This window comes from Equus przewalskii, chromosome 18 (genome assembly GCF_037783145.1).
Source record: "Equus przewalskii isolate Varuska chromosome 18, EquPr2, whole genome shotgun sequence".
Lineage (NCBI taxonomy): Eukaryota > Metazoa > Chordata > Mammalia > Perissodactyla > Equidae > Equus > Equus przewalskii.
In genome coordinates, this window is record NC_091848.1 from 25383531 (window position 1) to 25400969 (window position 17439).

The window sequence follows — 17439 nt, forward strand, 5'->3', positions numbered from 1 at the left end:
TAGTAAAATAAGGATGGTTTATTTTTATCCCTATCCCCCAGTATAGGATACTTTGACTCCTTATCAACTCCCAGATAAAATCCAGATCTCTTAGCCTAGCTTACAAAGCTATTTACAATCTAGCCTCTGACTTCATCTCTATCCTTACCTTTCTCTATACACACACATATAATCTACATTCCAGTCATTTAGATTTCTCGTCTGTTCCATAGTCTTTAATCCCTCCATGCCCTCATTCATAGTTTCCCCACACCTGTAGTACCCTCTCCCTCTTCTTTCACTCACCCCTTTCCCGCCTGACTGATGAATTTCTACACTTCCTTCAAAGTGATCAATGGTTACCACCTTTGGGCAGCTGTCCCTGAAACTAATCCTCCCTCTTCTGTGCTCTCAGAGCCCTTGGTTGATTATTGTAAGCACTGTACTGTCAATCTTTATTGGTCTGTCTTTTGTTCCCTTTGCAAAGTGAGATCATCCTCATGCCCAGGCCTCTAACACATTCTAGATGCTTGATACAGTGAGAAGGAAAGAAGAACTGTTTTTTGGGATTTGCAAAAAAAGTAAATTTCTGATAAGAGTCATATGTTGAATAAATTTAAGGTTGACTTTGCATCATCTGGCCAATCTAGAACAATTCCATGTCTTTATTTTCAGAGATTAGGTAGTTCTGAGAAATTGGTGCTAATGGACAGATCAGAAGCAAAGAACAAGTTTAAAGAGCTGGAGCTTAGTTATGTTGCCCCAGATTTGGTGCAGTACAGTAAAAACAAATTTTATATGTTAGGAATTTGTCTTGTCACATAAGACATTTATCTACATGACTTAATAATGCCTTAGAAAGTAAAGCAATGTACCAGTGGATAAGACATTAAAGCAAAGAGAAGGATGAGCAGTGATTTCTAATAACACAGAATGTAGTTTCTAATAAAAATATATTTATCAGAACACTTAATTTCTCTTTGGGAAGGGAAACCATTTTTTATTTCTGATTATAAACGTAATACATATATCTTAGTTTGTTCAGTCTGCTATAACAAAAATACCATAGACTAGATGGCTCAAACAACAAACATTTACTTCTCATAGTTCTGAAGGCTAGGACATCCAAGATCAAGGCACTGGCAGATTCAGTATCTGGTGAGGGCCTACTTCCTTTTCGTAATAGCCACCTTCTCACTGTGTCCACACATGGCAGAAGAGAAAAGGGAGCTTTCTGGGGTCTCTTTTATAAGAACACTAGTCCCATTCATGAAGGCTCCACCATCATGACCTAATTACCTCCCAAACGCCCCACCTCCAGATATCATCACAATAGGGATTGGGTTTCAACATTCAATTTTGGGGAGACACAAACATTCAGTCTATAGCAACACATTAATACAGAATGCTTGGAATATCTTGAAAAACACAGCGATATAAACCCCTCCCAAATCTAACCACCTAGAATTAGCTATTGTTAATTCTTCAGATGTATCCTTCCAGTCTTTTTTCTTGTATTTGTTTTTGTATCCTTTTAAATAAAAAATTTAAAAACAGTTTATGTTGTATATATTGTTCTACCCTATTGTTTATATTAATATGTCATGAACATTTTCTCATGTTGGTAAACACTCTTCTACAACATGCTTTTTAATTGCTGCACAGTATTCCATCATATGGATATATACCACTGTTTAACCAGTCCTCATTGTTTCAATGTTTTTGTTATAAACAGAAGTATGGTAGTGCGGTTGACTAAAGAAAGGTGATCTCATGTCCTCCTCCTGTTTTCCCCAGGTTTTGGAGCCCTCTCTTACATCAGAACTCTCTTCTAATAATCCTCTGAGTGTCATCTCAGGATCTTGGGCATACCCATGGCACGATGGCTGACCCTCAGGAGCACCTGAGCTGCTCCTCCTCCCCACACTTACCCTTGAGTGAAAACAAAACCTTCAATGGACTACAAGATGAACTCGCACCAATGGGGAGCCACCCTTCACCCAAGCTCCTTAAGGACCAACAGGAAAAGGGAGTGGTGCAAACAGAGCTAACTGAGGGCATGAACAGCCCCATCACCACGACAGTGTTGACAAGTGTAAGCGAGGATTCCAGGGACCAGTTTGAGAACAGTGTCCTTCAGCTAAGGGAACAAGATGAATCAGAGATGGCCATGTCTCAGGGGAACAGCAACACTGTGGATGGAGAGAGCACGAGTGGAACTGAAGACATCAAGATTCAGTTCAGCAGGTCGGGCAGCAGCAGTGGTGGGTTTCTTGAAGGACTATTTGGATGCTTAAGGCCTGTCTGGAATATCATTGGGAAGGCATATTCCACTGATTACAAATTACAGCAACAAGGTAAGCTAGAGTATGGACCTGGAAGGTATTTCCTGTGTAAACACACCACCATCATTAACTAGATAACCTTTGACCTGTGGATAAATTAAAGAACTAGGGTCAGATGAATACCCCATATCCATTTCCTATAGACCTTGTGAATGGAACAGATTCACATTTGCTGAGTCTTTTTTAGTCAAAGCCCATCTTTTGTGGTTGTCCAGTCCAGCGGTGTCCAAAGTAGAGTACATTTAAGACAATCGATGGCGTTATGAGGAAGAAAATGTTAGAGCTCCTATTCCTTTTATCTCATCATTTACAATTTCTATTTTCATGCATGTTTTCATATATAGTTGGTATTTTAATAAAGTTGTACAGCTATATAATTTATTAAAAAATCACATAGTGAGTGCCTGTTTAAAAATTTTTTATTGAAAGTTTGTACAATCAGAAAGTCTGATGGTCACTGGACTAATTCAAAATCAGACAGAAGCCTGAAGATTGCAGACCTGTCTTAGGTTAGTAAAAAGGAATTATCTTCTTACAGACATGGCACAGAAAGCTCACATTTTGAGAAAAAAAACAAAATATCTAACCAATCTTGAGAAGCTTTATTATTTCTAGATTCCACAGCTTTTTAAAAAGTAAATTTTTAGCTCCCATCGTTGTGTAACATGTATATTCATATAGTCCAATTCAAGCCCTATGCTTTTGAAGCAAAGAAAACACATGGCCCTAATGTTCTTTATAACTTTACTTATGTTCTTTAAAAGAAGTTTTGTTTCCTGATAACAAAAGTAATTCATGTAGAAAATTTGGAAAATACAGGCAAGTTCCAAAAAATAGTTAAAGTAATCCATGATTCCCAGTCTCCTGAGAATAACCACCACTAATGTTTTTGGTATATATCACGTTAGTCTATTTGTGTGTGTGTGCTTTAAAAAAATAATCATACTGTTTTGTAAGTTTTTTACTTCATATTATGAACATTTCCCATATCGTGAAATATATTTCTTCAGCATCATTTTAATGGCTGCATAATATTAACTTATGTGAACGTGCCAATATTTATTTAAGCAATACTCTATTCCTTGACACTTACTTTTCTTGCTATTTTTAGTGATTATAAGCTACACTGCAACGAAAATCTGTCTGTTATTTAATTTTCGCACACATCTTTGTTTACGCCTTAGAATAAATTCCTAGAAGAAGTGTGGTTGAGTTCAAAAGGTTTATTGTTTTTAAGGCTTTTGATGCATATCTTTGTAGCCTTATGTAAATAATCCCGTTGTTATGAGTTATCTCATCAAGAAATTCTGGAAAGGAAAACCATGGACCAGAAATGAGATTGTTTTGTTTGTTTTATAACAATGTTGGAGTCTATGACCCTCCCTTAAAAATTATTCATCTCTTTTAGTCAAGACTACTGACAGCTTTTCCACAACAGCCAATCAACATCAGTCACCATTAACCACTTTTTTCACGGATTCTACTTTTCCTATTTCTGAAATACTTTCTCCTAAACCAATACCAACTTCCCTCTCTCCCTTCCCCACAAATGTATTGGGATTTACTGACAAATCTATCAATTCCAGGTATACTTTTCAAGATTTGTCGACCACAGCATTCATCCCTGCTCCATGTAGAAATTCTTTGTCAGTCCCTGGGTTTTGTCTGTCCATCTTTCCCTCTTTCATGCATACTCTCATACCTTGCACATTCCACTCGTTTTTCCCCTCCATGATCTTAAGGTTTCAAGGAAATTAAAAAGTTATTCCTTGTCACAAAGAGGTTGGAGACTCCTATGTTAAACAGTATTATTATTTTTTAAACTGGAAATAATGATAAGCACAAAGAGGAAAATAAAAATCACTTGTCATCCCCAAACCAGAGATAACTACCCTTAATTTATTATTTTTTGAAAGTTCCTCTTCTCTGCTTAGACACAAAACCTACTAATATCTACTTGTGCAATAAACTACATTTGGTTTTTAGGGTCTTAACTTGTCTAATCTCAGTTATTTTGGTAGTAATTTGAAGGTCTCAGGATCTAAATGCAACATTGAGGTTGAGACTCATAAAGAGAAATAACATCCTGTATCTGTTGAAAGGAGGCTTAAAAATTTGTTTTGTTGTTCTATAAACTTGTATTTAATTTGTCTTCCACTTGATTCTGTGACTTTCAGAAAGGCTTATTTCAGGAATAAATAAGAAACAGGCCTGGTCAGCTTAAGCTTACAGGGTACAGCAGCTGCCTGACTCGTCAGCAGATGACAAGAATCTTACTGTGGGCTGGTGTTGCTGTGGGCCACGAAGGAGGTTTGCTAGCCAGAAACTAAGTGTAGTTTTTTCCTTGTCAGTTCTGGGATCAGGGAGCTAATCTTTAATCCTGGATTATAGTCAACCACAGGATAGCACATATAACAGATGTGTGCTTGCATTTGGTACTTATGAGGAAATTTCACTAGATTTTTAAAAAATTTTAATGATGTCTTCATCTCCCATTTAGTATGTTGGTAGTGAAGTCCAAGTAAGGTAGTATGTGTAATTGGCATCTTTTATTGCCAAATAGTTCCTAGTCTCAAAGCAAGTATTGTCATAGACGTGTATGAATAAACAAAGAAGAACTTATGCATTAAAGTGGGTGGGCATGTGGTTTTTTCTCAGTCCTAGGGATCATGGTGGATATTGGAATTAAGACAGTAGTCATAGGATGAGTCAGAGAGAAGATAAAAGCTGGGAAAGAGTACCCGTGGGACAGATGTAAAAGCAGCAAAAAGTCTGGGGCTAACCCTGGAGAGAGCCCACCGTTTCTATTATTATGAGGTTAGTTATCTTGCTCGTCAGTGATCTAGGCCTCCAATTTTGCACATCCTTATTGCTAATGTTCTTTTTCTGATGTTTTCCTGTTCCTTGGCTCCCTCCTGGATGTTGGGACAGGACAGAGAGGATTAAATCACATCGATCAATTTTACTTCTGGTAATCAGTTCTAGTAAAAAGATTGATGGGAAGGTGTTTAAGTACTACTTTCTTTTACATTCTGTGTTCTTGAATTACCAAGGCTATCCCTTACATTTTTCCATGGATAATTAAGACTTGACTGAACATAGCTGAATAACACAGGCATGAGCTACTGCTCGTAGAGGGATATTTTCTTATGACAATATCTTCAGCCTTTGGTATGTGAGTGCCAAATATATTTATCATTTGTATTTTAATAATTTATTTCTCATTTTATAAAAATACTAAAAGGCATATTTATAAAAAAGATAATAAGTTACAATGTAAGCATTATAAAATGACATGAAAAGAAAGGGTTATTTAACAAATTGTCTTGGAATCACTAAATAACAATATGGAAAATTTAATTTACATCTGTCCTCACATAATACACCAAGATAAACTCCACCTAGATGTAAGGGTTAAATTTTTTTTTTATTGTGGTCATAATAGCTTATAACATACTGAGATTTCAGTTGTACATTATTATTTATCATACACCTTATAAGTGTGCCCCTTCACCCCTTGTGTCCACTGTCCACTCCCCTGTCCCCGGTAACCACTAATTTGTCCTCTTTGTCTGTAAGTTTGTTTATATTCCACATATGAGTGAAATCATATGGTGTTTGTCTTTCTCCATCTGGCTTATTTCACTTAACATGATGCCCTCAAGGTTCATCCATGTGGTTGCAAATGGGATGATTTCGTCTTTTTTATGGCTGAGCAGTATTCCATTGTATATACATACGACATCTTTATCCAGTCATCAGTCAATGGGCACTTGGGTGGCTTCCACGTCTTGGCTATTGTGAATAGTGCTGCAATGAACATAGGGGTGCATAAGTCTCTTTGAATTATTAATTAAACTTTTAAGAAATCAACTATAGATCACTCTTAGAAGATAGATTAGGCAGTAGAAGAAATTACAAAAGAAATGACAGGTGACTATAAAAATATTTTGTTCAAAAAATAATGAAAGAAAAAGGCTTTTATAAAATAGTCCTTTCATGCATTCAAAGTAATAGAAAGAAAGCTCCTTCAGGTTTGTGACAACTACAAGACCCTAATAGATAAATGGACAAAGGATAAATTCAACAATTCATACAAAGCAGATGTGAGTATTAAAACAAATGGAGAGAAAATATTCTACATCACTGGCAAATTAATGCAAACTTATGAAACACTATTTTATACCTAATTAAATGAGCACCAAAAAGTAATTGACAATATTCATTGCTGGCAAAGTTGTAGGAAAAGGGACAAATTCCTATGTTGCTTCCATCAGCAAAAACTAGCAAAATCCTCTTAGATAGCAGATTGGAATATATACCAAGAGCCAGGAAATTGTACTCTTTAACCTAAGGATTAAGCTTGAGGAAATAATATAAAGAAGGAAAAAAATGTCAAATTTAAATTAGCAAACGAAAATATGGAAACTTAAATACAAAAAAAGGTAAGAGGGTACAGTAAACAATTATTAAAGCTTATAATAAAAACTCAATACATAATACACAAAAAAGTAGAAAAAACTATACATCACAGACAACTTTTTTGTTTGATACAGTTTGATTAAGGTATAATTGATTTACAATATATTATACATATTTAAAGTATACAATTTGATAAATTTTGACATATGTATATACCCTTGAAACATTGCCACAATCAAGATAATGAACATATCCATCACTGCCCAAAATTTCCTCCTGTCCCTTTCTCTCACCTCTGACCTCTGCTACCCCATCCCAGTGCAATCACAGACCTGTTTGTTGTTGTTGTTGTTGTTGTTTGTTTATTGAAGTCATATTGGCTTATGACACTGTCAATTTCAGGTGCCCATCATTATATTCCAGTTTCTTTATAGATTGCATCGTGATAACCACCACTAGTCTAGTTTTTATCTATCCCAATATATATGTGTCCCTTTATGCCCCGTCTGCTTCTCCTCTGGTAACCGCTAATCTGTTCTCCTGATCTACATCCCACACAGCTGTTACATCGCTGTATACATATGAGCAAAGACTAGGCGAGAAGATGAAAACTGAATATGGGATGGGATTTCAGATAAAATATGTGTTTTTCTATTTTTTCTTATATTTTCCAATGTTTCTAGTATTTAACAGTAAATAAAGATTGAGTAAATAAGAAAAAAAGACACTCAAAGATTGTCTAATTTTAAGTTATTTTATTAAAAATTAGCATAATTTGGACTTTAACAAAGTTATTCAGAGAAATATTATATTCTTGCCCAGAATCCAGGAATAGGACTTTATTCAACCCCTAGAAGGTCAAAATGACACTGTGTTCAGTTCTTCTCTGGACCCCTAATGAGTAACACTCTCTTACAGTGTGTCATCAATACTCCCGTGCTGTGCGAGCTGCACCAATAAGCCTGTGGGGACCAAAGTGAGACTGTTTGAGCCACTTCATACACGTCAGCCATTAGAAACCATAAAGATGTTGAAAACAGTGAAGTCTGTAACTTACTGTTTTCCCCCAAATCTCACTTGGTATCGTTTGTTTCTTTGGTGATTTCATATTTGTGAGCTATTTGTATTTAGAGAGATTTATTTTTATATAGCATCTAATGAATTTCAGTAGAGCAGACACCTTTAATACTGTTCATATCAGAAGAGTGGGACGAATGCCCCTGCTCTAAACCACCCTCACTATAATTTTTTCTGCTTATTTTGAAGGTCATGTTTTAACCATTGTAATGAAAAACCACATGTTACTAAGAACGTACAGAATTTCTTTTCTCTTATGGTAGAGAAAATTAGAAAAGAAGGAAGTGTGGTCCCCTGCTAGATACTGATGAGCTCTTTCTGCTCTTGCTTCATCAGCGTAGTAGAAAGTGAGATGATTTGCTTCAAGACCGGAATATCTTCAAAGCTAACTCCACACTACCTTGTTCAGTGTTCCGCAAACAGTGGCCTTTTACTGACGGGTGATCTGATGAGAATCTCTCATAACCTTTGACACTGTCATCATCCTTCTCCTCACTCCATGGGGCTCTGAGCTCTTTGATGTTCATTTCTGGCCAGTGCAGTGATAATGCACTGGTAAAAAGTGGGACAAGGAGAAGGATGAGTGGATTATATTCTTTTTAAGTTTCATGAGATTAAAGCACATATTGATGCATTTTTTGAAGTGCTTTACTTAAAGTAGCATTGTATTCATTATAAAAGTAATATAGCCTATTGTAAAAAAATTTTTAATACAGAAAAGGATAAAGAACATAATATGAATCAACAATAATACCAACACTTAGAAATGACCATTGTTACGTTTTTGGTGCAAAAAATCAAACTCTAAGAAAAAGAGAAACTTGAAAATACTGCATCTATATGGGTAAGCATGTCATAACTAGTGACCCTTTCAGTTACTTCATGAGAGGCAGTGTGGTATAGTGGAGAAAGCACTGTCCCTGGAATCAGCCAATTCTGGATTTCTAGGCCCTGTTCTGCCCTTTACCAACTATATGACCTTGGGTAGGTTACTTAACTATCCTATGCCTTAGTTTTCTCATCTTTAAATAACCATAATAAGGCCAGAGTTGTAGGATTATTGTAAAATTTAAACACATGAGATATGTAAAGCACTATGCTAGTGTCTGGCATAAAGTAAGTACTCAATAAAAGGTAAATACTATGTAAGTATTATGGATAATTAGGTCCTTAGGAGAGTATCATTGAAAATTCATTCATCAAGGATTAATTGAGCATCTGCACTAGAAATTCAAAGAGGAATAAAGCAACACTTATAATAGCTGACAGGGTAGGGATAGTGGTGTAGAGACAAATGGGTGAACTGACTGAACATGCAAGCTTGCAGTGAGGAGGTGGGGCTGCGGGAGAGTCAGGATGTGTTTTGTTTGGAGGAGAGTGTGTTGGAGATCTCTGATCTGCTTGTTTTCACTGGTTAAAAATTGATACTAATACATGTGCATATCTGATCTATAGTATCAGGGTCCATAGAAAGATTATATCTTTTGGCTAGTTACCAGGTGGGAGACAAAAGGTAGAGGTCATTTTGGGTGATGGTGACGTTGGTGCCTTCGGAGTGGCCTTGTAGAATGGTCCCTGGGCAAATTCTGAGATCTCTTGAAGCTTGTTTCTCGCTTGTGTGCCTAGATACTTGGGAAGTGCCATTTGAGGAGATCTCAGAGCTGCAGTGGCTGGGTAGTGGAGCCCAAGGAGCTGTCTTCTTGGGCAAGTTCCGAGCGGAGGAGGTGGCCATCAAGAAAGTGAGAGAGCAGAATGAGACGGATATCAAGCATTTGAGGAAGTTGAAGCACCCTAACATCATCGCTTTCAAGTAGGTCAAGGCATTGTTTTTCTTTTTTAAAGAAATAGAGAGATTTTCTTTCCCCCTAATATATACATTTAAGTTCCTGCTTTGAAATATCTGTTAAGAACACTCTATTGACTTAGCACTGTGCTAGGTGCTTTGGGAGAGTACCAAAGAACTATTAAATTACAGTCATGTCTTTAACAATTTCATAATCTAGCAATTCTTTTTGCCAGAGCGCATGCTGTTTGGAAGGGATGTACATGGCACAGACAGAGAGAAGGTGGATTTCTGCCCAGCAGCAAGATCTGCTGAATCAACCTAATTTTTTTTTAAGATTTTATTTTTCCTTTTTCTCCCCAAAGCCCCCTGATACATAGTTGTGTATTTTTAGTTGTGAGTCCATCTAGTTGTGGCATGTGGGACGCTGCCTCAGCATGACCTGACAAGCGGTGCCATGTCCACGCGCAGGATCCGAACCAGCAAAACCCTGGGTTGCCGAAGTGGAGCACGCAAACTTAACCACTCAGCCATGGCCGGCCCCTCAACTTAATTTATTAACAGGGTGTCAGAGATCACTTCGAGATAATCTGAACGTCCTAAAATTCATTTCAATAAACAAAGATAACATCTGAAGTGATCAGAGAATAATTAGTCCCTGTCTAATAGATACGTATTTTTTATTAGTTTCTATTAGTATGCCTTCTTAAATATTGACTTGTAATAACAGTTACCTTCAGAGTGTTTCTCTGTGCTTCAGGTTTTGCTAGATCCCTTTTTCAAGTGATGCCAAACACTCAGCTTTCTAAATCTAATGATAGTAGAGTTATTGATGATAGTAAGTTACATGCTGTTTTTCACAAAGTAGTTTTTTCAAGAGTGTGTGAACATATCTTTCTGGTTTAGACCATTATTTTTATAATATTGGCAGGGATCCCTAGCAAAAGGGGGAGGCTCAAAGGTAAATTTGTGGAAATCACCAAATTTGGCAGTGTTGAGCTCTAAATATGTGTAATCTCCTCTGCCTGCACTTCTCCCTTGAGTTTTCTCTTTTCCCAGCCTTCAAATTTTGCCCTAGGCTTGAACAAATAAATGGTGAGTGGATTTAGAGGCGGGAAGGGGAAGAGCAGGAAAGGTAGCCTTTAGGTGGGATGAAAGTTTAGAAACTAGAACTTGTTATATATTTTATATATATATTTCCACCCTGGAAAATAGTACGACCAATGAGGTCACATTAAAAGTGAAATAACTTACACATCTCCCTTCCCTGAATTAGGAGAAATTTCTCCCAGCTCCAAGAGAGATCCTTTTCTTAATAAAACTCTCATTATAAACCTAAACATGTCATATGATTATTTTTACTTGGAATCACATCCCCAAAGTAAGGAATAGAAACCTTGGGTACAGGTTTTGTAGATTGGGTTTAAATGAGTATTGAAGTTGAGTTTTGATTCCCAAACAAGACGCCTTATTAGAGAGAAGAGGTGTGAAAAGGTGAGAAGCATTCAACTGAGATACTAAACCAAGTGCTTGGATTCATTTCCTTGTAGAAGGAACATCCATGCAGAGGATGAGGGAGAGAGCTTCAGTCACTGTACTGATTCAATCATTGGTTGCCCTAGTAGGGCCAGGAGGATGTAAGACTAAAACAAAATGCTATGGAGACCAATTATAATCTTTCCAAAGATGATAAATTTCAAGAGACAATAGGAAGATTATTTTTAAGCAGACAGACTATCAGAGACTTGCTTCTTTCCTTCATTTTACTTACTGAGAGGGTCATCACTTCCAGGATGCTACATCATCCGAAATGAGAGGAAGAGCCTTCCATTTAAATAAACTTTTAGGCTTAGATCACTAGGATGCTGGGTTTGAGACACTGAATATTATATAGATTAGCGTGGCTTTTTGGCCTCCTGAAATGAACTAGGCTGTGAATCCCAGATAAAAGGGCTTTCCAGAAGGATGTCCTGGGTAACGGAAGGTAGAAATGTGTCCTAAGAGGATGGGTGTGAGAAGCTTTATTTTTCCTTCCTTTCTTTTGCTTCTTTCCTTTTTCCTCCCAGTCTTTTCCCCACTTCACCCTTCTGCCCCTCCTACCTGCATATGCAGTTTTCAGCATTTTGAACAAGTATTGCCCTGCTGGTGCCCAACTCTTTAGCCTGAAGATGCTTGAATAGTCTTTACCTCTCCATGGAAAACAATAGTGAGACTGTGTCCCTGCCCATTACACCATGCTCTTGAGGCATTGTGTAGTGTTGTGTTTGCAGCCATCTGTGCCATGTGTTGCTTGGCCAATGAATCATTCAGGACCGTCTGGAAGATATGAAGGCATGATGAGATTTTACTGTGTCTCTCTGGATACTGATTTCTGTGCTTATGGCTTCTTTTGAAGTTAGTAAGAACCATGTACAGAAGGGGAAGTGCAAGAAAAGAACACTATATTCTTTTTTTGTTCCAATTTTTTTAAAGTAATTTTTTAAGAAAACCCAACCTAACTGTTCCTAATGGAATTGAGTGCCAAGGGGAAGAAAAGGTAGCAATTAGAAGTGATTATAGAGCTGCTATTTATAGCTACTAAGAAGCCTTGTCATAGTACAGGGCTGATGGAATGATTGCTTCTCATTCCTCAGTCAAGAAAGATGAAAAGTGCATAACATCACTGTTAGACCCTTTCTGTCTATGTTTGTGTGACAAGTCAAACGGAGTTGAATAAGATGCTCACTAGTTTCAAACAAATATTTATTTTGCTTCTTCATCACATTACATTATTTCTTCCTTGGTCATTATTTCTCTGAAATGAAATGAAATTGTTTGTTTGTAGTTGCTGTATACTTGTGCTCCGCTGAGGTTTCCTAAAAGTCAAGTAACAGAAAGTTGAAAAAGATTTTTCATTAAAAATCAAGATGAGAATTCTGGGTAGCTTAGGAAATGATAGGAGAGTAATAGCAATAGCTTTGTGGCATTTGACAGGCACATCAAGGCAGCGAAAATGAAGCCTAATTATACTTCTTCTTTACCTGCTGCTGTTAAGACTTTCGCATGATCACAAGTCATGGCCTCTAAATTCTTTCATCACTTACAGCAGCCTAAGAGATAGGGCACAAATTCGTAGCCGGCTGAGGACTTCAGCTGGGAGTCTGGTAGATAGAATATTCTCATAACTTCTCCAGAAAGTTTTGAAGGAAGGCATACATACCACTAAGAGATGAGACACAGAGAACTGCATATGGTAATTTTTCTTCCCTTTCCTCCTCCTCAGAACAAAACTGTGAAGTAGAGTTAATAAGATATTCCCACTCGTATAAGGTAACAATATTAATATAGGAATCCCCAGTATGCTTGTCTGTACAGAAGTTAAAAAGCTAAAAGGGAGGCAGTGTAGCACAGTGAGTGGAAAGAGCACGGGCTTTGAAGTTAGACAGACTGGATTTGAATCCCAGCTCTGTCCTTTATTAGTTGTCTGATCTAGAGCAAGTCACTTTCCCTCTCTGAGCCTTACCTGTAAAAACGGAAAAGGTAATATCTGTCTTACAGCGGTTTGGGGCAGATTAAATGAAACAATTACATAAACATGTAAACATGCCTGAGAAATAGATGTTCTTTCACGTTAGTGCCCTTGCTCCTACCTCTGGCCTCTGTACATGCTTGTGTGAAGGCTTTATCAGTAAAGAAAGTTCAGGTGAAGTTAAATATTTGTTAAGGACTTGCTGGGAACTTCTAGGCCATGTGGTAGAAAGAAAAGAACTTGAAGACCTTTCCCTTCCAGGAGCTTTTAATCTGTATGGAGAGAAAAGAACTGCATGTAAAAAACTAATGGCTGCTAAGTAGCATAGGAATTTAGAGAAGAGAAAGATCTTTTTAGACTGGAATAATCAGGAAAGGCTTCATGGAAGATGTAGGAATTGATGGAAATATAGGCTGCATAGATGTATAATACATTATGTAACATTTTTATTCTAAACAGAAATGTTTTTCAAAGACTATATACTGTAGGAAATAGACTCTTTTTTGGTCCTCTGTCTAGTTAGTTATCTTAAATTTGAGTAGTTTAAAATTCAACCACTAATAGTAAAAATAGCAATAATTTATTTGCATTCTCTCTTTCTGTATGCTATACATAAAACCTTCTATTTAATTTTAAAAGGAAGATATTTAAATTATTCTTAACGATGTAAAACAACACAAGATCCAGCCTATACAAGTCTCAGGGAAGGGCGCTCTTCGTCCCAGAGTGGAACGGTCCCACAGAAAGAGCGCTGGACACAGCTCAGCTTGTAGATATCTGGAATGACCGAAACGAAGTGAAATTGTATGCATGATAGAGAAACCTGCAGACCAGAGGGGTCTTAATGGTAACTTAAGGATCAGGAAAGATTATCTATATGTATTTTAAAAACAATATGGGTAGAGCCAGCCCTGCTGGCCTAGTGGTTAAAGTTCGGCACACTCCTCTCTGGCAGCCCAGGTTCAGTTCCCGGGCAGGGAACCACACCACTCATCTGTCAGTAGCCATGCTGTGTCAGCAGTTCACATAGAAGAACTAGAAGGACTTACAACTAGAATATACAACTATGTCAGGGCTTCGGGGAGGAAGAAAAAAACAATAATAATATGGATGGAGAACTGGTCTTTATTAAATTTATTAAATATTCTTTTTCTTTTAATGCCTTCTTCAGGGAGATTACTATTTGCTGAGGCCTCTATAGCCTTCCTTAGCCAGGAGGACTGTTCACAATACACACGCTTTTTTTTTTTTTTTGAGGAAGATTAGCCCTGAGCTAACATCTGCCACCAATCCTCCTCTTTTTGCTGAGGAAGATTGGCCCTGAGCTAACATGCATGCCCATCTTCCTCTACTATTTTTTTTATATGTGGGACGCCTGCCACAGCATGGCTTGACAAGTGGTGCTAGGTCCGCACCCAGGATCCAAACTGGCAAACCCTGGGCTGCCAAAGTGGAACATGCGAACTTAACTGCTGCACCACCGGGCTGGCCCCTATTAAATATTCTTGAAATATAAATATGTATACACGTATGTTTGTATGTATGTGTGTATTATATATGTGTTTGTGTTTTCTTGAAAGGGGTGTTTGTACTCAGGCCCCATGTTATTGTATCATCATGGAATACTGTGCCCATGGACAGCTCTACGAGGTTTTGCGAGCTGGCAGGAAGATCACGCCTCGATTGCTAGTAGACTGGTCCACGGGAATTGCAAGCGGAATGAATTATTTGCACCTCCATAAAATTATTCATCGTGATCTCAAATCACCTAAGTGAGTTCTGGAGCTAATTTTTTAGTCATTTTGTTTTATTGCTTTGAAATAAGGAACTTTATCAACCATAGTTGAAGTTTTCAGACATCATACTTTCAGTTCAGTTTAAATCAGCATAGTGGATAATTCTATCTGCATGTTTGGGGGATTATTGTTGACCTACTTACTTAGTATATGGCAGATATGTCCAGACACTTGACAGTAATTTCCCCTTTCTGTTGCTTTTTAATTGTACAACCGTGAAACAAAATTCATTATTAACTGAAGAATTCATTTTTCTCCATCTCGGGTAATTATTGCCAAACTTTCCCAGTTGAAGACTTGATTTGTTGTTTTCCAAGTGTGTTCCAAAAAAGGAAATTTTTTTAAAAGTAAGTTTCAGAAATATATACAACAGGATAACAATGGATGAATATGAAACAGAGGCAAAGAGAAAATAAAAACACTAGAACTAAAGCTTGTTCACAAAGTGTATGCCGTAAGATTCTGTACAGTCATTGGAGGCGGACTACGTTATTGGCTTTGAGCTTCCGAGAGTCTAAGCAAAGAAGGAAATAAAGAGTTACAAGGTTCACAGTGTCCATCCAATAATATAAACTGGTCATTTAAGAGAAGCAGAGCTATTTCTAGTAATCTCTGTTTTCAAAATGATTCTTTGGCTAACAATAACCACATTAAGAGGAGTGTTTATTCAGTTCCCCAAATTGAGTGAAGGAAAGAAAGGAATTGGTAAAATGGTATATTTCATTGTAGCTCCTATTTTTTAAATATTATTTTTATTATTTCTCATCACATCTTGGTTTAGAGAACCAGAGAGGAATTAATCTTTTTTCAAAAACATATTTGTATAGCGCTTTGATGGTTTATAACATTTTTTAATATCCATTAACACATCTGCTTTGATCTTGGCAAAAACTGTGTGGGATAGATGCAAGAAGTATCATTATTCTTATTTTATGTAATAAAAACTAGGGCTCAGAGCCCAAAGTTATGGAGATAGGACTTGAACCCAGAACTTTTAGACCAAAGACCACTGCATCCTATCTCATTATGTGAAGGTGAGGGATTCACAATGAATCCTGTTTCTTTTCCATGGAAGATACAAATCAGTCCTTGGTTACAAGCTTCAAAGGAGCTCATATTTATCACCATACTTCTCAACAATGTTTATTACATTAGCTCATGAACAGCTTCCTCCTTGTTTTATTTGCATATAAGCTTTATTATAGTGTTCATTTCTTCTGTTCACATTCTCAACACAACCTGCTCCTTTTGTCATCCGCTACATACACATAAAGTACATGAAATACTTGCGGAAGGCCCCTTTGAATGGTCTCCTTAACCACGTTGTTCTTGAGAATTAGTTTTAGAGGAAGAAGTCAGGAAATTTTAGAATATATAAAATCACGTACTACTCTCTTTAAACTCCTGTCGTTTAAAGATTAGAGTAGTAAGCTGGTTACCCAGTAAGCCTTTCTTTCCCTGTTATCAGCACCACCCTGAGCCTTGGCTCTTTGGGTTGCAGGCTGACTTTGAGAAGACAAAGATCAGACTGGCTTGCTGTAAAGAGAGATTTCATTACCTACATTAAATCTTTAGGCTCTGTGACCCCAACTTTGTCTCAGAGAAGATTTCAAAAAAGTTCCAACATCATATCTTCTCTAGTCTCCTCCCATGTCCATTTCCTCTTGTCATGCCAATAGGTCCCATAATGAGCAGCACAAAAGAGGCAGAAGAGGAAGTTTCTGGTGTTCTTCTTTCTAGGGGCTTATCACCTTTTCTGATTTTCATCAATTCTCCAATTATTTCAGATATCCCATGGTATTTTAATCCTTAGACATTTTCACCAAAACTAACACCATTAAATCAAAATTCCTAAATTATGTAAATTTTGCATATTAAGTGCAAAACCGAGGGTAGGATGTGGACGTAGGTATTCTAAAGCAATTGTAAGCCCGGAGCTGTTTGGTAAGTAGAGAGCCATTTGACAGTAGCAGGGAGCAGTGCAAATATGAAGTCCCTGATTCAAGCAGAGAAAGGAGGAGGTAGACTGAGAAGTTTCCTGTTTTCTAGCTGCCTCAGTTCTGATGCAGTTTGAGTATTGTCTTCTTATTGTTAAAAATAGGTCCCTACATCATTAAGCCTCTGAAACCCTAACTCATCAACATTCTGAAGTTCTAAACAGGTTATTTCAAGTGAATTCAATCTAGTGTGTGAGGATGTTAATACTTTGGATTTGCCTGCTACCAAATTGTATTCATCTTAAGGCTAACAAAAGCAGTGTGCCCCACATCACATTTCAGATAACTACTGTGAAAAGTAAAACATGACTTGTGTGGAATCTACTTAAGCTTAAATTTATTCCTGCTTCTCCTTATCAACATTAGTGGAATCCCAGCATACTCATCAACCTTTAATGTAGTGCATCCCTAGTATCATGTCCCATGCCGGATTTTAGTTGGCCACGATTAAACAGTGTTTTAAAAGGAGGGGGGGTGGGGGCGGGGTTTGGGGGGTTTTATTTCTGTTTTCTCCCAAATCCCCACAGCACAT

General features: G+C 37.3%; 1 protein-coding gene across 15 annotated transcripts in view; it reads left to right on the forward strand.

Moving 5' to 3' along the window:
* The window catches only part of MAP3K13 (mitogen-activated protein kinase kinase kinase 13), a 165042-nt gene that overhangs the window by 118663 nt on the left and 28940 nt on the right, over nt 1-17439 (forward strand). For all 15 annotated transcript variants that reach the window (XR_011529117.1, XR_011529116.1, XR_011529118.1 and 12 more), the window contains 3 exons: nt 1777-2336; nt 9450-9633; nt 14695-14886. Coding sequence is in view for 11 of the 15 variants with exons in the window: in XM_070582457.1 (XP_070438558.1) it covers nt 1862-2336; nt 9450-9633; nt 14695-14886 (851 nt within the window). In the remaining 4 variants the exon portion in view is untranslated. The remainder of the gene's footprint in view (nt 1-1776; nt 2337-9449; nt 9634-14694; nt 14887-17439) is intronic.